General features: G+C 36.9%; 1 protein-coding gene across 2 annotated transcripts in view; it reads right to left on the reverse strand.

Moving 5' to 3' along the window:
• MAGT1 (magnesium transporter 1) overlaps positions 1-20,925 on the reverse strand; it is a 48,008-nt gene that overhangs the window by 20,121 nt on the left and 6,962 nt on the right. The window contains exons 2-3 of one of the 2 annotated variants that reach the window (XM_065914784.1): positions 12,706-12,875; positions 9,042-9,159 (exon numbers count right to left, since the gene is read on the reverse strand). In XM_065914784.1, the coding sequence (XP_065770856.1) occupies positions 9,042-9,159; positions 12,706-12,875 (288 nt within the window). The remainder of the gene's footprint in view (positions 1-9,041; positions 9,160-12,705; positions 12,876-20,925) is intronic. The other variant, XM_065914785.1, reaches the window with a different exon arrangement.

A 20,925-nucleotide genomic window follows, 5' to 3' on the forward strand; every position in this document is an offset into this window, starting at 1 on the left:
ATGTTAACAGGGAAAAGATGTTCACCAACAGATGCAAGTATTCAGGTACCCTCAGCAGGTAACCCTTTAACAGAGACTGGCTTCTATAAAATAACTATAGCTTAAAGACATCAACCAATAAAATAACCCACTCCCTTGCTTTTATTCTATACTTAAGAGTATCCCTTCTAAAACTAGTTTTTTTAGACTTTCCTATAAGGGGAGAGGGTATACTTATTAGGTATATGATTAGTTTGGCTTTCTGGGCAGTAAAAGACACTGAATTAGTGAATTTAAAAATGAGTTCTTTGGTTACCAATGTCCATGGATTTTTATGGTTTGGCGAGTGTACACAAAGTCTGCAGAGCTAGATAAATTCTGGCTACGCTGTTAAAAATTCAGTTTGAGTCCACAAAACTAAGAACCAGACCCTGAGTGGTGTTCATGCTGCCAAAGTGCTTCCCAAATTTTAGGCCAAACTCTTCAATAGTTGTTTACTTATATGGTAGTCCCCACTTGTCCAGATTTTCACTTTCTAAAGTTTAAGTTACCCGTGGTCAACTGCAGTCTAAAAATACTAAATGGAGAATTCCAGAAATAAACAATTCAAAATTTTTAAATTGCAGCCGTTCTGAGCAGTGTGATGAAATCTCTCACCATCTTACCCAGGATGTGAATGATCCCTTTGTCCAGCATATCCCACCCATTAGTCACTTAGTAGCTGTCTTGGTTTTCAAATCAACTGTTGTGATATCACAATGCTTGTATTCAAGTAACCCTTATTTTACTTAATAATGCCCCAAAACACAAGAATAGTGATGTTGGCAATTCAGATATACCAAAGAGAAGCCATAAAGTGCTTCCTTTAAGTGGAAAGGTGATAGCTCTCAATAAGGACAGAAAAAAAAAATCACTTGCTGAGGTTGCTATATTCGTGAAATTGTAAAGGAAAAGAAATCTGTGCTAACTTTGCTGTTCTACTGCAAAAATTACAGTAAGTGGTAAGTGCTTAATCAAGATAGAAAAGATAAATTTGTATAATAAGATATTGTGAGAGAGACCACACTCACATAACTTTCATTACAGTGAATCTGTTAGTCCCTCAGTCATCCAGACTCTTTACGACCCCATGGACTGTAGACCATCAGGGATTTCCCAGGCAAGAATACTGGAGTAGGTTGTCATTCCCTTCTCCAGGGGATTTTCCTAACCAAGGGATCAAACCTGGGTCTCTTGCATTGCAGGCACCTTCTTTACCATCTGAGCCTATATTGTTTTAATTCTTCTATTTTGTTATTATTATTGCTACTCTTACTGTGCCTAATTTATAAGTTAAATTTTATCATAGGTAGGTATGTACATATGTATGTATAGGAAAAAATATAGTTACACATAGGGTTCAGTACTATTTGCAGTTTCAGAGTCTTAGAATGTATCCCCTGCGGATAAGCAGCGACTACTATACCACCTTTGGATTTAAAATATACATATATACATATATGTCTAAAAGACCTATGTAATATATGAAATCCATTTCCTATATGAAATTAAAAACAAAAAATTACAGGGTTATACAGACCAACTCCAGTCCATGCTGCCAGCCACTACTACCATTTATAGACCTTTCTGAATTTATTCACATACATGTGCATATACCAACAGAAAATATAATATTGTTTTGTGTCTGCCTTATTTAACAAAAATGATATCATATTAACTGAAATATTCTGCCTTTCATTTTGCTTTTTTTATTCAACCATGTTTGAGAGATCTATCCATAACAGTATGTGCTATGGCGCACCAGGGAAGCGCCATATATATACGGGTGGCTCAGATGGTAAAGGATCTGCCTGCAATGCAGGAGACCTGGGTTCAGTCCCTGGGTTGGGAAGATCCCCTGGAGAAGGGCATAGCAACCCAATCCAATATTCTTGCCTGGAGAATCCCCATGGACAGAGGAGCCTGGAGGGCTACAGTCCATGGGGTCACAAAGTGTTGGACACGACTGCATGACTAAGCACAGCATATATATATATACATATGTTGAGGTTGATATATATATATATATATATATATATATATATATATATATATATATATATGCTCTCATAGTTTATTAAGTAATTATGCTATTGTTGGCAATTTAGTTTTTTCCTTTTTTCCCAATTAAAAAGGATGTTTTAAGAAATAGTCACACAAAAAAAGAAATAGTCATGTACATATTTTCCTGTATATATGTGAGAATGTTCTCTAGAAATGGAATAATTAGTTCATAGAGTAGAAACATTTTAAATGAAGATGGATAGAGCCAACATGCCTTCAAAAGTGGCTGTACCAATTTACACTCCTACCCACCAACACAGGAAGGTATGTTTCCTCACATTCTTGCCAAAAGTTGATCTAATGGGTACATATTGTAATAATGTATATAATATATATAATTTAACTTATATAATACATATAATCATATAACAACATTTATATAATAACACCATTATTATAATTTGTATTTCCATGATTACTAATATAACATCTTTACACCAAATCAGCTCTTTAAAAGTATCTTGTAGTCTATAGACACAATCAACAGTGAAAAAGCAATGGGAAAAAAATAATATATCTGATAAGGGGCTAATATTGAGACAACATAAAGAACTCCTACAACTAAAAAACACACATTAAAAATTGGGCACAGGAAAAAAAAAGTTGGGCAAAGGGACTGCCCTGGTGGCACAGTAGATAAGAATTTGCCTTGTAATGCAAGGAACACAGGTTTGATCCCTGGCCTGGGAAGTTCCACATACCACGGAGCAACTAAGCCCATGAGCCAAAACTATTGAGCCAGTGCTCTAGAACCGGGGAGCCACAACTACTGAGCCCATGTGCTACAACTACTAAAGCCTGTGTGCTTAGAGCCTGTGCTCTGCAACGAGAAGCACCACAATGAGAAATCCACACACCACAACAAAGAGTAGCCCCCATTCACTGCAACTAGAGAAAGCCCACACAAAGCAATGAAGACCCATCATAACTAAAAATAAATAAATAAATTTTTTTAAAAATTGGGCAAAGGATATGGATAGACATTTCTCAAAAAAGATATACAAATTGCCAACAAGCACATGAAAAGATGTTCTACATCTAATCATTAAAGAATTACAAATCAAAACCACAATGAGACACCATCTCACACTCATTAGGATAACTACCATCAAAAAATAAAAAATAATGCAAAATGGTGCAGCTGCTATGGAAAACAATATGAATGTTACTACAAAAATGAAAAATAGAACTACCATATGATCTAGGAATTCCACTTGTGGGTTTAAATCTAAAAGAACTAAAAGCAGGGTCTTGAAGAGATATCTGCATATCTATGTTGATAGCAGCATTATTCATAATAGCCAAAAAGTGGAAGCAACCCAAGTGTCCATCAACAGATGAATGAATAAATAAAATGTGGTATATGCATACAATGTAACATTATTCAGCCTTTCAAAGCAAGGAAAAAAATTTTTTTAATATTTATGTATTTACTTGGCTGCTCTGAGTTTTAGTTGCGGCAGATGAGATCTACTTCACCTACCAGGGATCAAACTCAGTCTCCCTGCATTGGGGGCATGGAGTTTTAGCCACTGGGAAAGTCCCTGGGACACACCAGGGAAGTCCCAAAAGCAAGAAAATTTGGATGCATGAAACATGGATCAACTTCGAGGACAGTACACTAAGTTAAATAAGACAGTCACAAAAAGACAAGTATGTATGATTCCACCTATATATGAGGTACTGACAACAGTCAAATTCACTGAGATAGAAAGCAGAATGATAGTTGCCAAGGGCTGGGGGAAGAGGGAATAAGAGTTATTTGATGTGTAAAGAGTTTCAGTTTCATTATACAAGGTGAAAAGAGTTCTGGAGATTGGTTATACAGAAATGTGACTGTACTAAACACTACTGAGCTACATTCAAGAATGGTTAAGATAGTACATTTCAGCACTAGTGGTAAAGAACCTGCCTGCCAATACCAGAGATACAAGAGACGCAGGTTCAATCTCTGGGTTGGGAAGATCCCCTGGAGGAGGACATGGCAACCCACTCCAGTATTGTTGTCTGGTGAATCCCGTGGACAGAGGAGCTTAATGGCTACAGTCCACAGGATCACAAAGATCCAGACACGACTGAAGCAACTTAGCATGCACACACACATACTTTCTCACAATTAAAATTTGTTTTTAATTTCTAATAAATTCGTCTTTAATTTCTTATAGGCTTTGACAATCCTTAGATGTTAAAGAGCCAAAATAAGATGTACAGTTTTTGGTAGGTTATCACTTTTTATCCATGCATGGCCTTTGTATGCTGTGGCACATAACAACATTCTTTGGAGAAAGATTTGAATTTATTCCACAGATGGATACACTACCATCCTTATACCACTAACTCTAAATATAGCTCTAAAATGGACGCTGATTTTAAAAGGTATTTGATGTAGAAGAAAACTTTACGTGTATCTTGGTAAAATAAATGAAATTACAATTTTTAATTTCCAAAACAATCCTTGCTTCAACAGTAGAGAATGAGAAAGCAATTTCTGAAACTCTAAAAACTGTTTCCTTTGGTCTAAAAAAGCCTAAACGCACTAATCTTTTAGGTTGCAGTATGTTTTATGAACACACTGATTTTTATTTATGGCACCGTGTGAGACTAGAATGTGACCAGCACAGTAACACACTGTAAAGTGGAGCATTAAGTCACTCGTCTGACATTTACTTGAACTTCTAGTATGTGCTTAGCACTAATAGCTATAAGATACTGGCTCTGTCCATAAGTAAGTATACTCTAAGAAGGGCTGTCAAGCAACCCTAGGGCTAAAGGATAAAGTAGACAGCAAGCAAAAACAGATTAATAACATAAGTAGAGAGATGGAAATCCTACAAAGAACCAAAAAGAAATACCAGAGATGAAAACCACTGTAACAGAAATGAAGAATGCCTTTGATGAACTCAGTATACAAGACATGGCTGAGGAATCTCTGAGCTAGAGGATCTATCAATAGAATCCTTGAAAACTGAAAAGTAAAGAGAAAAATGACAAAAACAAAACAAAACAGAATATCCAGGGACTGTGGGTATACAAAAGGTGTAAAACATACATAATGGGAATACCAGAAGAAAGAGAAAGGAACAGAAGAAATATTAATGACTGAGAAATTTCCCAAAGTAACGTCAGACTCTAAATCACAGACTCAGGAAGCTCTAAGAATAAGAAGTGGATAAATGCCAATAACATTATACCCATGCATATAATTTAACTCAAAGAAATCAAAGATAAAGAAAAAACTCTTAAAGAAATCAGAGGAATAAAATGCTTCACCCGTAAAGTAAGAGAGATAAGAATTACATCCAACATCTTTTCAGAAACCATGCAAACAGGAAGAAAGTAGAGTGAAATATTTAAAGTGTTGAGAGAAAAACATAGCACCAACTTAAAGAATTATGTACCCTGTAAAATTATTCTTCAAAAGTGAAAGACAGGGACTTCCCTGGTGGGCCAGTGATTAAGAATCCACCTTCCAATGCATGGGATCCAGGTTCTATCCCTAGTCGGGAAACTAAGATCCCACATGCTGTGGGGCAACTAAGCCTGTGTGCACCAACTACTGAACCTGAACACTCTAAAGTCCATGTGCCACAACTAGAGAAGCCCTGGCACACTGTAACTCGATGCCCAACAAAGAGCCTGTGTGCTGCAATGAAGACCTAGCACTGTTAAAAATTTTAAAAATAAACTTCTTCCCAAAAAAAGTGAAGGAGAAATAAAGACTTTCAGACAAACAAAGCCTGAGGGAATCCCTTGCAAGAAATGTTAAAAGTTCTTTAGGGAGAAGGGAAATAAGGTAGGTTGGAAACTTGAATCTACATAAAGAAAGAGAAGGACTGAAGAGGGAATAAGTGAAGGTAAAATAAAAACTTGTTTTTTAAAAAAAAAAAAACACTTGTTTTTCTTATTCTTAATTAACTAACATGTAACACTTTGTTCAAAATAATAGCAGCAATGTATTCAATTTTATGTGTATATGCCTATATATAAGTGAAATGACTGACAGAAATGAGCAAACTCCAGGAGACAGTGAAGACAGGGAAGCGTGGTGTGCTGCAGTTCATGGGGTCGCAAAGAGTGAGACATGACTTGGCAACTGAACAACAACAATCAAAACAGTGTGGTATCCAAAGGAACAGAATAAAAAGCCCAGAAGTAGAACCACATATAGTCATCTGATTGTCAACAAAAGAGAAAAAGCAATTACATGGAGAAAGTATAGTTTTAACAAATGGTGTTAAAATAAGTAGGTATCCATGAGCAAAAAAAAAAAAAAAAAAAAAAAGACAAAAAAACCCACAAAAGCTAGACACAGACCTTATCCTGTTCACAAAAAATAACTCAAAATGGGACTTCCCTGGCAGTCTGGTGATTAGGACTCTGCACTTCCAATGCAGGGGACATGGGTTGAATCCCTGGTTAGGGGATAAGATCCCACATGCTGCAAGGCATGGTCAAAAATAGAAGAAAGAAAATAACTCAAAATGGATCAAAGGCCTTAGTAAAAGACAAAATATAAAGCTTCTAAGAGATAACATAGTAGAAAATCTAGATGACATCAGATATAGTGATGAATTTTTAGATACAATATCAAAGACACAATGTATGATAGAAATAACTGATAAGTTGTATTTCATTAAATTTAAAAGTTTTGCTGTGCAAAAGACAAAAAGTAAGAGAGTGAGATAACAAGGCACAGACTTAAAACTCAACAAGGAGATCAAACAACCCAATTTTAAAAATGGGGTACTTCTCTGGTGGTCCAGTGGTAAAGAATCCGCCTGCCAAAGCAGGGGACAGAGAATCGATTACTGGTCCAAGAAGATTCCATATGTCATGGAAGAACAAACCCTGTGCACCACAACTACTGAGCCTACATTCTGGAGCCCTCCAGCCACAACTACTGAAGCCTGAGTACCTTAGATTCCATGCTTTGCAAAAACAGGAGCCACTGCAATGAGAAGCCTGTACACCACAACTAGAGAATAGCCCCCACTCACTGCAACTGGAGAAAGCCCATGTTTAGCAATGAAAAACCAACATAGCCAAAAATAAATAAATATAGGCCTAAGACCTTAACAGACATTCCACCAAGGAAGATACACAGATGGCAAATGAGCAGTTGAAAAGATACTCCACATTATATGTCATCAAAGAAATGCAGATTACAACAATGAGATACTGCTACACAGCTGTTGTTTTAGTTACTAAGTCGTGTCCGACTTTGCAATCCCATAGACTGCAGCCTGTCTGGTTCCTCTGTCCCTGGGATTTCCCAGGAAAGAATACTAGACTGGGTTGCCATTCCCTTCTTCAGGGGATCTTCCTGACCCAAGAATCAAACCCACGTTTCCTGCATTGGCAGGTTAACTCTTTACCACTGAGCTACCTGGGGATTAGAATGGTCAAAATGCAGAACACTGATAATACCAAGTACTAATGAGGAAGTGGAGCAACAGGAACTTTTGTTCACAGCTCTTGGGAATGCAAAATGGTACAGCAAATGTGGAAGATGGTCTGGAAGTTTCTTACAGAACTTAACATACTATGTGTGTGCTGTGCTTAGTTGCTCAGTCGTATCTGACTCTTGCGACCCCATAGATTGTATGTAACCTGCCAGGCTCCTCTATCCATGGGATTCTCCAGGCAAGAATAGTGGAGTGGGTTGCCATTCCCTTCTCCAGGTGATCTTCCCAACCCAGGAATGGAACTCAGGTCTCCTGCACTGCAGGCAGATTCTTTACCGACTGAGCTACAAGGGAAGCCCTTAACATACTATATGATCCAGCAATTGTGCTCCTTGGTATTTATGCAAAGGAGTTAAAACTTGTGTCTGCATAAAAACCTGCATACAGGTGTTTGTAACAGTTTTATTCATAACTGCTGAAACTTGGAAGTAACCAAGGTTTCTTCAGTACATGAATGAATACACAAAATCTGGTATATCCAGACAATGGGAAATTATTCAGCTCTTAAAAGAAATGAGCTATCAAGCCATGAAAAGACATGGAGGAACTTTACATTCATATTACTAAGTGAAAGAAGTCAATCTGAAAAGTCTACATACTGTATGATTCCAAGTATATGACATTCTGGAAAAGGCAAAACTGTGGAGACAGCAAAAAGATCAGTGATTACCAAGGGTTAGTGTGGAGGGAGGAATTAGTATAGAGAATTTTAGGGCAGTGAAACTACTGTTTATGAATACATATTGATGGATACATCTCACTATACATTTGTCCAAATCAACAGAATGTACAAGACCAAGCGTCAACTACAATATAAACTATGCATATTGGGTGATTATGATGTGTTAATGGAGGTTCACCAACTGTAACAAACATACCACTCTGGTGGGGGATGTTGATAATGGAGAGGCTATTCATGTGCAGGGGCATAAGACATAACAGGAAACCTTTGTATCTATCTCTCAATTTTGCTGTGAACCTTAAGCTCCTCAAAGAATAGTTTTAATTAAAAAAAAACAGGTAAGAGAGGTCATGATTGGTACAGCCAGTAGGTATGGGATACAGGGCACAGGAAAAAGTTAAGTGTTGAACAAGAAGGAGCTTTTCCACTAAGACAAGCAGCAAGAGGTTAAAGACAGGTACCTAGCTCTTACCAAGAACTACAGTATTACACAACAGTGGGATTCTTGTTCTGAATTAAAGTTACTTGATAAATTGTTCACTTAAAAACAAAGTGGTACTTTTCAAATTATATTTTACCACCAAAAAATATACAAAAGTTTACATGATTTCTGCCCAATTTCCACATTCTAATAAGTTAGTATTGACCAGCATATTTCACGTTTAGCTTAACTTCAGCTTTTATTTCACTAACTACTCTAGATCTTACATAAGACAAGTCCTATTTAACTTCTTGCAGCCACTGAAAAAGAGGTATTCCACATTATATATAGTCTACTTATTTCTATTTAACAGAATAACCAAATAGCTTACCATCTGAAATACATCAGAGCCTTCATCAAAATCCACCATAGCAAAAAATATCCTGTTGGTAAATGCACTGGAATATCGCCAGGAGTTTGCAAGGATCTGGAATTCTTCATCAGCTTGCCTGGATGCAATTGGATTTGTAAAGATAACATATAAAACATTTTTAAAAGCAATCTAGTGCAAGTCAGGCTCTGTTGATAGGGTTAGGACAAACCTTGGAAAACAGCCACTGTTTTGGCATAAGAGAAATCTTATATCAAGAGTTGGGGATTTCAACAAGAAGTAGTGATTATCTGACTCTGCTTCATACATTGTGCTTGTTTCTTATCAAAAAGCTCCTTCTAAATTCACTGGAAAAAAAACCTAGCTACAATTTTTAATAGGCTAAATTACTTCTAAGAGTTCAAAGACAAAGAATTGAGATTAGTTGAAAACTCAAACCATATTTTACTTTTCCCGGATTTCCCATATGCTTTTAGCTCTAAGATCTGACATTTTATCATCTGTGATTATCTTTTTTTGGTTTATCTTAAATTTGAATTTAATAGTATCATACATTTTCACTTCATAAATAGGAATCATAATATTAAATTAAGTGAAAAGATGAGTAACAGTATAAGAAAAAATATTTTCACTGAATTCTAATAGATAAGAAAATAGCTTTCCCCCTCAAAATGGAATTTACATGATTGTGAAGTAAACCTTATAGTTTATTCTACAGTTTCCAATTGCTGTTTGTTATTTTAGTCGCTAAGTCATGTCCGACTCTTTACGACTCCATGGACTGTAGCCTACCAGGCTCCTCTGTCCATGAGATTTCCCAGGCAAGATACCAGAGTGCGTAGCCATTTCCTTCTCCAGGATGTGATTATCTTTTAATTCTATCCCTCCACATTTATTTTCATTGCTGTCACCTAAAGTTAGATCTTTAATATCTGACATTTGGATATTAAAATTCTTAACTCTACTTTCTCCTCCTCCAATCCTTGAACATTGCAATATACATCAATCTTTCTAAATAACCACTTTCTTGATACTCTTCCTCTTCTCAGAAACCATTGTTGCTTTTTTATTACCTTCAGAACACAATCTCCAAGCTCTTTCACTGGTTATTCAAGGTTCTTTACCATCTATTTCCAAATAATGCATCTAGCTTTTACATAACCTTCAGTCAGTTCAGTCGCTCAGTCATGTCCAACTCTTTGTGACCCCATGGACTGCAGCACGCTAGGCCTCCCTGTCCATCACCAACTCCCAGAGTTTACTCAAACTCACGTCCATTGAGTCAGTGATGCCATACAACCATCTCACCCTCTGTCGTCCCCTTCTCCTCCCACCTTCAATCTTTCCCAGCATCAGGGTCTTTTCAAATGAGTCAGTTCTTTGCATCAGGTGGCCAAGGTATTGGAGCTTCAGCTTCAGCATCTGTCCTTTCAATGAATATTCAGGCTGATTTCCTTTAGGATGGACTGGTTTGTTCTCCTTGCAGTCCAAGGGACTCTCAAGAGTCTTCTCCAACACCACCGTTCAAAAGCATCAATTCGTCGGTACTCAGCTTTCTTTATGATCCAACTCTCACATCCATACATGACTACTGAAAAAACCACAGCCTTGACTAGACGGACCTTTGTTAGCAAAGTAGTGTCTCTGCCTTCTAATATGCTGTCTAGGTTGGTACTACTCAATCTCAAACAGGATCTCTTAATTCCAGCACTTTACTCCTATCTCTGTACCTTTCCACACATCATTGCTTCTAAACAGAATATCCTACCGCCATGTAAATCTGATCCATCTGTCTAGCCCCAGTACAAGTCCTACCTAAGTCCTACCTTCTCTATTAGGCCAAACCTAACCATTCCTGTTATATGTCCTTCCTGAAATCTTGTAGCATTTATTATGTACACAATTCATTTAGTACTTAATCATAAACTGTGTCGTACTGACAGATAAATTTTCATATGTGGAACTCATTTCCCTAGCCAGATGATAGGAGTGAATAGCACTCTGGGACCAAGCACTCTTATACTTCTCATCCTAAGAGCATCAACTACATAGTATTATACAAATTACTGCTACTTAATTTTAATTATTTGAATGAGTTTAGGAAAATGTGAGCTAATTTAAAATTTGGTCTTGTAAAAAGATACTATTAAAAACATTACTTTTCATTTAATGCATAATTTTGAAGGACTTTGTTTTCTGACATTTTTGTATACTCATGATTGCCAGTGAGTAAACTGACTGAATTATGAGTAACTGCAGAATTTAAGTTTATTCATAGCTAATACTTACTATTCTTTTTCCTTCTTCTACCTACTTTTAATTTATATTCAGCATAATCCCATCCCTGAAAAAGAAGAACAACACTCTGGGACCAAATACCTGGCCTATCTCCTACCTCTGGGGAGGAAATCTTTAAGAAGAGTTATAAAGGCTTGGGGAAGCATAACACACTATTCTGAAAGAAGGCTGTCTGTTCCTTCACATGGGCTCAGGCTATCAGAATTTGGAAAACCTCCCAAGATTTTACTAGTTTTTCACAAGGTAGCTGTATCATTTCATTTAAAGTGATTTCTCAGACCACACATATGATTTAAAAATATAAGTAAACGAATAACAAAAAGCAAAAGCTATTTTATTTTTTAGTATCCACTATTTTTAATTATCTATAATGTTTTTGTTTAAAGAAATACCTTTTTTCCTAAAAGCATTCAGAAATAGTAAATCAAATCAAATAAGCATTGTTTGACGAAAGTTTGAGATTAATCTCCATTTCTAAGGTTTAAAATTACTACAAAATAATCTAGAAAAAAGAAATACCTCTACATCATGAATCTTTGTTTTGTAAAAAAGTTCTCCTGTAATTCCAAATTTTGGATATAGTCACCATTATTGCATTAATAAATATCCCTAGCTTTTGGTATACCATTTAAAACACTGGAAACTGTTTCTTCAAAAAATGAAAGAATATTTGTTTTACATAACTTCTGGGACTGTTGTCATAAAACAAGAGCACATAAGTACTACATCAATGCTATTGACATGCATTTATATAACTTGATATCAATCTTTGAAATTTAGATTTTCTGTTATTTCTATGATGGTTACCATGATACTTTATCCTTGCTTTTTGTCCCTCCCCTACTAATATGGACAAAGACTAGGGACTTCCCTGGTGGTCCAGTGCTTGAGAATCTCCCTTCCAATGCAGGGGATGCAGGTCCGACCCCTGGTCAAGGAACTAAGATGCTACATGCTTCAGGGCTACCAAGCCTGCACACCACAAGTAGAGAAAAGGTGCTCCGCTGCAATGAAGACCCAGTGCAGCCAAAATAAATAAATAAACAAAACTTTAAAAAAAAAGGCTATAAAAGAGTAATACTATTATATTTTAGTGAGAAGGGGATGGCAACCCACTCCAGTATTCTTGCCTGGAGAATCCCCATGGACAGGGGAGCCTGGTGAGCTGCAATTCATGGGGTCACAAAGAGTTGGACATGACTTAGCAACTAAGCACAGCACAATATGTGTTACTATAGACACGCTAAGAAACTATACACATTAATTGTTTATGTACCCACTGAACTAATCTCATTCTTCTGAGATTGAAAAATGGTTAAAATCTTTTGAGTTATTTAATTTTTAAAGTGTAGTTGAAAGTTCATACTTGCACACGACACATTGTCTATGAAGTTGGAGAGCAGTGAACATGACAATAACGGAGTAGTTTCTCGGTGGGGCTTTAACAAGACGACGGAACTTGTCTCCATTCATTCTTATTACAGGCCTTTTATTGGTCCATTCCATCAGCTGACTAACCTTTTCAGACAACACCATCTAAAAAAAAAAGATAAAGAAAGCATGCCATTAATACCCTCAACTTGGAATTTAAAGTTTCTTTTAACTAGGCAACTGAAAACCAAGACTAATAAGCAGAGGTACATAAAAAATATAAGAGAACTAAAAATTAAAATTGGTACTTGGGCCTGATGATGATAATTATTCTTAAAATTCTATTATTTCATGATGAGATTTAAGCATATACTACATTTTTATGTGCATGACTTATTATTTCCTAATAAATAAAATAAGATAAAAATCATAAAAATTTTCATTGGCCAATGATTCCAAAGAAAGTGGGAAGAGCTACTCTATCTAATTTTAAGGCTTATTATACAGCTTCAGTAAGCAAGGCAGGGTTATATTGATAAAAGGATAGATACATATATCAATGGAACAGAAATAAGACTTTGAAATAGACCTACACAATTATAGCCAAAGGTACAAAATTAACTCAGCCTTTTCAATAAATGGTACTGAAACAACTGGATATCCATAGTCAAAAATAAGATCCTCAAACTGAACTTCACAACTTATACAAAAATTAATTTAAAAATGGGTCACAAAATTAAATGTAAAAATGAAAATTATTAAAAATTAGGAGAAAATATTCAGGATCAATGGGTAGGCAAAGAGCTCTTAGACTTGACAACAAAAGCATGATTCAAAAAAGAAAAAAAAAGATAAACTGGACCTCATCAAACTTAAAAACTTTTGCTCTGTGAAAGACCCTGTAAGGAGGATATGAAGACAAGCTATAGAGTGAGAGAAAATATTTTGAAACTACACACCTAAAACAGATTAGTAGTTTTGAATATATTTTAACACCATCAAAATTCAGAAAAACAAACAAAATAGGCAAGACATCAAGAGTCTTCTAGATCAAAGATGATCTACAGATGACAAATAAACACACAAAAAGATGTTCAACATCAGTCATTACTGAAATGCAAATTAAGGGCACAATGAGCCATCAATACACATCTGTTACTAAAATAAAATATAGCCACAATACCAAATGCTGGCAAGGATGTAGAGAAACTGGGTCTCTCCTCTACATTGGTGGTAGGAATATACCATGGTACAGTCTTTGAAAAAGAGTTTGGCAGTTTCTTTAAAAAATTAAGCAAGTGACTTGTGAAAGTGAAAATTGCTCAGTCATGTCCGACTCTTTGTGACCCCATGGACTATACAATCCATGGATTTCTCCAGGCCAGAATACTGGAGTGGGTAGCCATTTCCTTCTCCAAGGGATCATCCCAATCCAGGGATCAAACCCAGGTCTCCTGCATTGCAGATGGATTCTTTATCAATTGAGCCCCAAGGGAAGCCCAAGAATACTGGAATGGGTAGCCTATCCCTTCTCCAGAGGATCTTCCCCACCTCGGAATCAAACCAGGGTCTCCTGCATTGCAGGTGGATTCTTTACCAACTGAGCTATCAGGGAACTAACCATATAATCCAGCAACTGCTAAACATACACCTCAGAGAAATGAAAATGTATGTCTATACAAAGAAAGAGCTAAATTTTGCTTGTTTCTTTTTATAAGTCAGTCATCATGAGGCAATGGAAAAGAAGCATGGTTAGTCAATGAGAATTTCAGTTGGAAATAAATGCAATCATATTCATTTATCATTCCTCTCACCTCTACCTTTATGTTCAAACTTTGCAAAAGTAGTAAGAAGGGAAAAGATAAAAAAGAAGTGCAGAAGACAAGAATCTCAGTGCAGGGTTAATGCTAATTCATGGCTTTGTTCTTCTTTACAAGACAGGGGCATGTTTGTTAATGGTTGGTAAATTGTGGAGTGGTTCACTACTCAGAAGCATCTGACCAATTACATTTCCCATTATTTACACTAAACTTTGGCGAGGACACTGGCATTCAAACTGTAAAAACAATTCCTTCCCATTAAACTCAATCATCAAACAGATGTTAGGATGCGCCTTTTCACTCTGAAAGTAGATCAGGAATCTAATAGGGAAACAGCACTCTTTGAAAGACAGACGTCACTGTATGCATGCTAAGTCTCTTCAGTATATTAAAAAGCAGAGACATTACTGTGCTGACAGAGGTCCATCTAGTCAAAGCTATGGTTTTTTGAGTTGTCATGTATGGATGTGAGAGTTAGACCATAAAGAAAGCTGAGCGCTGAAGAATTGATGGTTTTGAACTGTGGTGTTGGAGAAGACTCTTGAGAGTCCCTTGGGCTGCAAGGAGATCAAACCAGTCAATCCTAAAGCAAATCAGTCCTGAATATTCACTGGAAGGACGGATGCTGAAGCTGAAACTTCAATACTTTGGCCACCTGATGGGAAGAACTGACTCATCAGAAAAGACCCTGATGCTGGAAAAGATTGAAGGCAGGAGGAGAGGGGGACGACAGAGAATGAGATGGTTGGATGGCATCACTGACTTGATGGACATGAGTTTGAGAGCTGGTGATGGACAGCGAAGCCTGGTGTGCTGCAGTCCATGGGGTGACAAAGAATCGGGGTCACAACTGCTCACAAGACTGAGCAACAGAACTGACTGACTTTTAAAGCATATCTGTTCTGTACATCTGTGTTTCTTTTTCTGTTTTGCATATAGGGTTATCGTATGGTGCACTGGGAAGATCCAGAGGAATAGGGTGGAGAGGGAGGTGGGAGGGGGGATCGGGATGGGGAATACATGCAAATCCATGGCTGATTCATGTCAATGTATGACAAAAACCACTACAATATTGTAAAGTAATTAGCCTCCAACTAATAAAAATAAATGAAAAAAAATGATAATTTATGCCTATAATTACTAGATTAGGAATCTATTCGTGATATTTTGGGAAATAAAAAATTAAGTTGTTAAAAAAAAATAAAGCATGTCTGAATTCAACCAATACTGAAAAGAATATTTATTTCCTGAGTACACTTTTATCAACAATAGAGAAAGATAGCATAGAAAGATAGTTTTGCAGCTGGGGCTTCCCTGATGGTCCAGTGGTTAAAAATTTGCCTGCCAATGCAGGGGACACACGTTCGATTTGACCCCTGGTCCAGGAAGATTCCATATGCCATGGGGCAAACCCATGTACCACAACTAGTGAAAACTGTGCACCCTAGAGTGCACGCTCCACAAGAGAAGTCACTGCAATGAGAAGCCTGTATACAACAACGAGAGAGTAGTCCCCACTTGTCACGACTAGAGAAGACCCAGTACAGTAAAAAATAAATAAATAAATTTTAATGAAAATAGTTTTTTAGCAGATAAAAGATAATTCCAGTAGGAGTCACAAAATGAATATGTCACATGTGGGAAAATGAATATAGTCTTTAACAAGCCCACAGAGAAACAGATACACTCTCAAAAGACTGGCATAACAAATAATTAACAAGACTTGTGGAACAATGAATGATATTAAGGAAACAGGCTGTGAGGGAGGGATAAATTAGGAATTTGAGATTAACATACACATATAAAATAGATAACCAACAAGGACCTACTCTGTAGCACAAGGAACTATCCTCAATATTTTGTAATAACCTACAAGGGAAAATAATCTGAAAAAGAATACTGTATATATATATAAAACTGAATCACTGTGCTGTACACCTAAAACTAACACAACATTGTAAATCGACTATACTTCAATTTTTTTAAAAAAGGAAACAGGTTGGTGGTAAAGACAGTGGAAGAGAGTGAAACAGAAGGCAGACAGGATAAGGAACAGTGGTGGAGTCTACCTCAACAATAGAATTAGTTACGAAAAATTGTCAAGAACAGGATATTTGATTTAAAATAAGGCTGCATAGATTAAACTCAGTTTTTCAAAACAAATGAATTGTTAATTGATACAGAATTAATGACACTCTTAGCTGAGAGAACAATATTATTTCACAGTTTAAAAATACGCATTCAATATTCTAAAGCAGTCATCAATTTCTTTATATTTCAAATTAAATTTGACAGTTACCAGCAAATTGAAACATAATTTGGCTATTTTATTATCTTTAACTACAGATTCTATTTGGAGCTATTTTAGAAAAGAAAAAGTAAAGCAACAGCAGATAAAGTTTCATATAGTCTGTCTATCTCTATTCAGTCATATAAATACATGACCATTCCAATAAAAAAAAAATGTGCTTTGAATTAGCGATAAACAGGTGGAGTCTTCTTAAACAGAGTCTCAAATAGGTCTGTGTAAAATTTTGTGATATTCCTCTTTCTGTTTATTAACAAACTGGAGAGACCAGATATCTGGCTTTACAATCCCTAAGTAACTTACCAAGTAGAAGAGATTAGTTCAAAGGAATTACAAACACTTTAAAACTCTGAAGAACTACACAAGAAAGGTCTTAATGACCCAGATAACCATGATGGTGTGGTCACTCACCTAGAGATGGATAACCTGGAGTGTGAAGTCAAGTAGGAAGCATTAGTACAAACAAAGCTAGTGGAGGTGATGGAATTCCAGCTGAGCTATTTCAAATCCTAAAAGATGATCCTGTCAAGGTGCTGCACTCAATATGCCAGCAAACTTGGGAAACTCAGCAGTGGTCACAGGACTAGAAAAGTTCAGTTTTCATTCTAATCCCAAAGGACAATGCCAAAGGATGTTCCAACTAGCATACAATTGTACTCATTTCACATGCTAGCAAGGTAATACTCAAAATCATTCAAGCTAGGCTTCAACAGTAGGTGAACTGAGAACTTCCAGATGTATAAGTTAGGTTTAAAAAAGGCAGAGGAACCAGAGATCAAATTGCCAACATTCGTTGGGTCACAGAGAAAGCAAAGGAATTCCAGAAAAACATCTAGTTCTGCTTCACTGACTACACTAAAGCCTTTGACTGTATGGATCATATCATAACAAACTGTGGAAAATTCTTCAAGAGATAGGAATACCAGACCAGTTTACCTGTCTCCTGAGAAACCTGTATGCCGGTCAAGAAGCAACAGTTAGAACCAGACATGGAAAAACTGACTATTTCAAAACTGAAAAAGGAGTTTGTCAAGGCTGTATATTGTCACCCTGCTTATTTAACTTATATGCAGAGTACATCATGCCAAATGCTGGACTAGATTAATCACAAGCTGTAATCAAGACTGCCAGAAGACATGTCAACAACCTCAGATATGCAGATGATACCACCCTAATGGCAGAAAGCAAAGAGGAGCTAAAGAGCCTCTTGATGAGGGTAAAAGAAGAGTGAAAAAGCTGGATTGAAACTCAACATTAAAAAATTAAGATCATGGCAACTGGTCCCATCACTTCATGGCAAATAGAAAGGGAAAAGTGGAGGCAGTGACAGATTTTATTTTCTTTGGCTCTCAAATCACTGCAGATGGTGACTGCCACCATGAAATTAAAAGATGCTTGCTCCTTAGAAAGACGGTTACGAAAAACCTAGACAGTATTAAGAAGCAGAGACATCACTTTGCCAACAAAGGTCCATCTGGTCAAAGCTATGTTTTTTTTCCAGTAGTCGTGTATGGTTATGAGAGTTGGTCTGTAAAGAAGGCTGAGTGCCAAAGAATTGATGCCTTTGAACTGTGGTGCTGGAGAAGACTCTTGAGAGTCCCTTGGATTGCAAGGAGATCAAACCAGTCAATCCTAAAGGAAATCAGTCCTGAATATTCATTGGAAGGACTGGTGCCAAAGCTGAAACTCCAATACTTTTGTCAACTGATGCAAAGAGCTGACTCACTGGAAGAAACCCTGACACTGGGAAAGACTGAAATCAAAAGGAAAAGAGGGCAACAGAGGATAAGATGGTTAGATAGCATCACCAACTCAATAGACATTAATTTGAGCACACTCCGGGAGATAGTGGAGGATAGAGGAGCCTGGTATGCTGCAGTCTGTGGGTTCCCAAAAAGTCAAACATAACTCATCGACTGAACAACAACAACAACAGAATGGGATTATCACCTCAAAGCACTGCTTAATACAGAGGCAATTAATTACTTTCTGAGTTCATTTTTGAAAAATGAACTGAACACAGATCACAACAAAATATGAACTAGTTTTAAACTTTTACAAAAAAAGCACATAAACATAGCTTGGAGCATGATAAATAAAAGTTATAATCCTTATTCACAATGATCTAACCTTTAAAAATTTAATATGTCTTAAGGTAAGCCTATCTTGAATGGGTTTTATTGAGAAAATAGAAGCTACTATTTGGAATGCCTTCCATGTATGGCTTCCAGGCAGCAACTTCTCTCCTTACAGAATGAATATTCAATTCAATGGGAGGGTTCCCTGGTGGCTCAGACAAGTAAAGAATCTGCCTGCAATGCAGGAGACCCAGATTCCATCCCTGGGTTGGGAAGATCCCCTGGAGAAGGAAATGGCTACCCACCACTCCAGTATTGCCTGGTGAATTCCATGGACGGACAAGCCTGGCGGGCTACAGTCCATGGGGTCACAAATCCTTACAACAACACAATGAGGTTAAATACTCTATTTTTATTTCATTTAAATGTTGAGTAAACAAGATCAGAGAGGTTAAGTAACTTGAACAAAGTGTCACAGTAAGACACAAAGCTAGGATTCAAACAGATCATTCTAAATCAAGCAATAGCAGCATTACTAACATGTTGGACCAGGTAATTCTTTGTTGTGGGGAGCTGTCTGGCACATTGCTTATTAAGCAGCATCCCTGACCTCTACCTGTTAGATGCCTGTACCATCACCAGCTGCCACCAACCAAAAATGTCTCCAGACATCGCCAGGTAATCCTTGGGAAGTAAAATTCTCCACTCCCTCATTGAGAAACATTGTTCTAAACTGAAAAGGATTTTAACAGCTCAACTCAAGCTTTTATAATTTTATTATGTATTCAAAAATATTTTTATTAATTACTGATCAGAACACAATGTAAAAGAAAGGTTTGGTAATAAAAGTAAGTAAAAACTTCCTGGAGCAAGCCCTTAGCATGAAAGATAATAAACTTCCTAGGCCTGTGTTTCTCAAAGTGTGGCTAGTGTAAAGGAGCCTATTAAAAGTGCAGACTTCTAGGTTTCATCCTCCAGTAAATCTGATTCAGTAGATCTACATAAGCCCCACTCAAAGGATGCTGATTAGCAGGTTAGCTGATACAAAAGACCTAGCAGCATGCCTGAGTAAGACATATGTCTGTAACGTGCTGAGTTTCCTGTCTGGTTTGGTGGACCAAAAACACAGATGTTTTTCCATGAACCCAATAGGAATTGAGTGTTATAAATCCATTCACTTAGTTCTAAGAAACTGCTTGGTGAGCAGGCCCCTGAATTTTGTCGGGTTTATCAGTTACTGCTCCTGGCTACCTCTGTGGTAAGACAGCACTACCATCAATCATTGACACTGAGGCTTTTATTTGCCAACAAGGCATCACCCATATAGTGAATGCTTTAAACATGGAAGGGAAAAATAAATAAATAAATAAACATGGAAGGGGAGAGGAAGTTATGCTAAACGCTGACTCACCAACTAGTAGCAAATGGCAGGAGAGCTTTGGTACTCCCAGGGGAGACTATAAACATATATAGGAGGCCTTGCTACCTGAATATGAACAGACCTTGATCCTCCCATGTCAGTAAGATGGCACAAGAAGGTGCTAGTGATGTCTAAGACTGTATACCACCTGTCATCAGACTGTATAATGGATTTACCTGCAGTCACAATGTCTGGGAGCAACAATTGCAATCAGCTGGTAATAAGCTCCTATAAGACTTCAGTTCCTATTAGTCTTTTTTTAACTGGTATTAAGGGCTGAGATAGTACATCACTTACCATCTCTGATGCCTTTAAGTCTTTAATCAAGGCTGTGATTTCCCATTTTCTTTCTGGGGGAGGGGGTGGTTCCTTAGCTTCTGGTGGATTCCAAGAATATGGAGTTTTAACATGTACCCAAAGTGATTCTGTATGCATTGAAGTTTCAGTACTGCTGTTCTACATTTTAATTCTTATGAGCAATTCATCAAGACAGTATGGTACTGGCACAAAGAAAGAAATATAGATCAGTGGAACAAAATAGAAAGCCCAGATATAAATCCACAAACCTATGGACACCTTATTTTTGACA

Source organism: Muntiacus reevesi, chromosome X (assembly GCF_963930625.1).
Source record: "Muntiacus reevesi chromosome X, mMunRee1.1, whole genome shotgun sequence".
Lineage (NCBI taxonomy): Eukaryota > Metazoa > Chordata > Mammalia > Artiodactyla > Cervidae > Muntiacus > Muntiacus reevesi.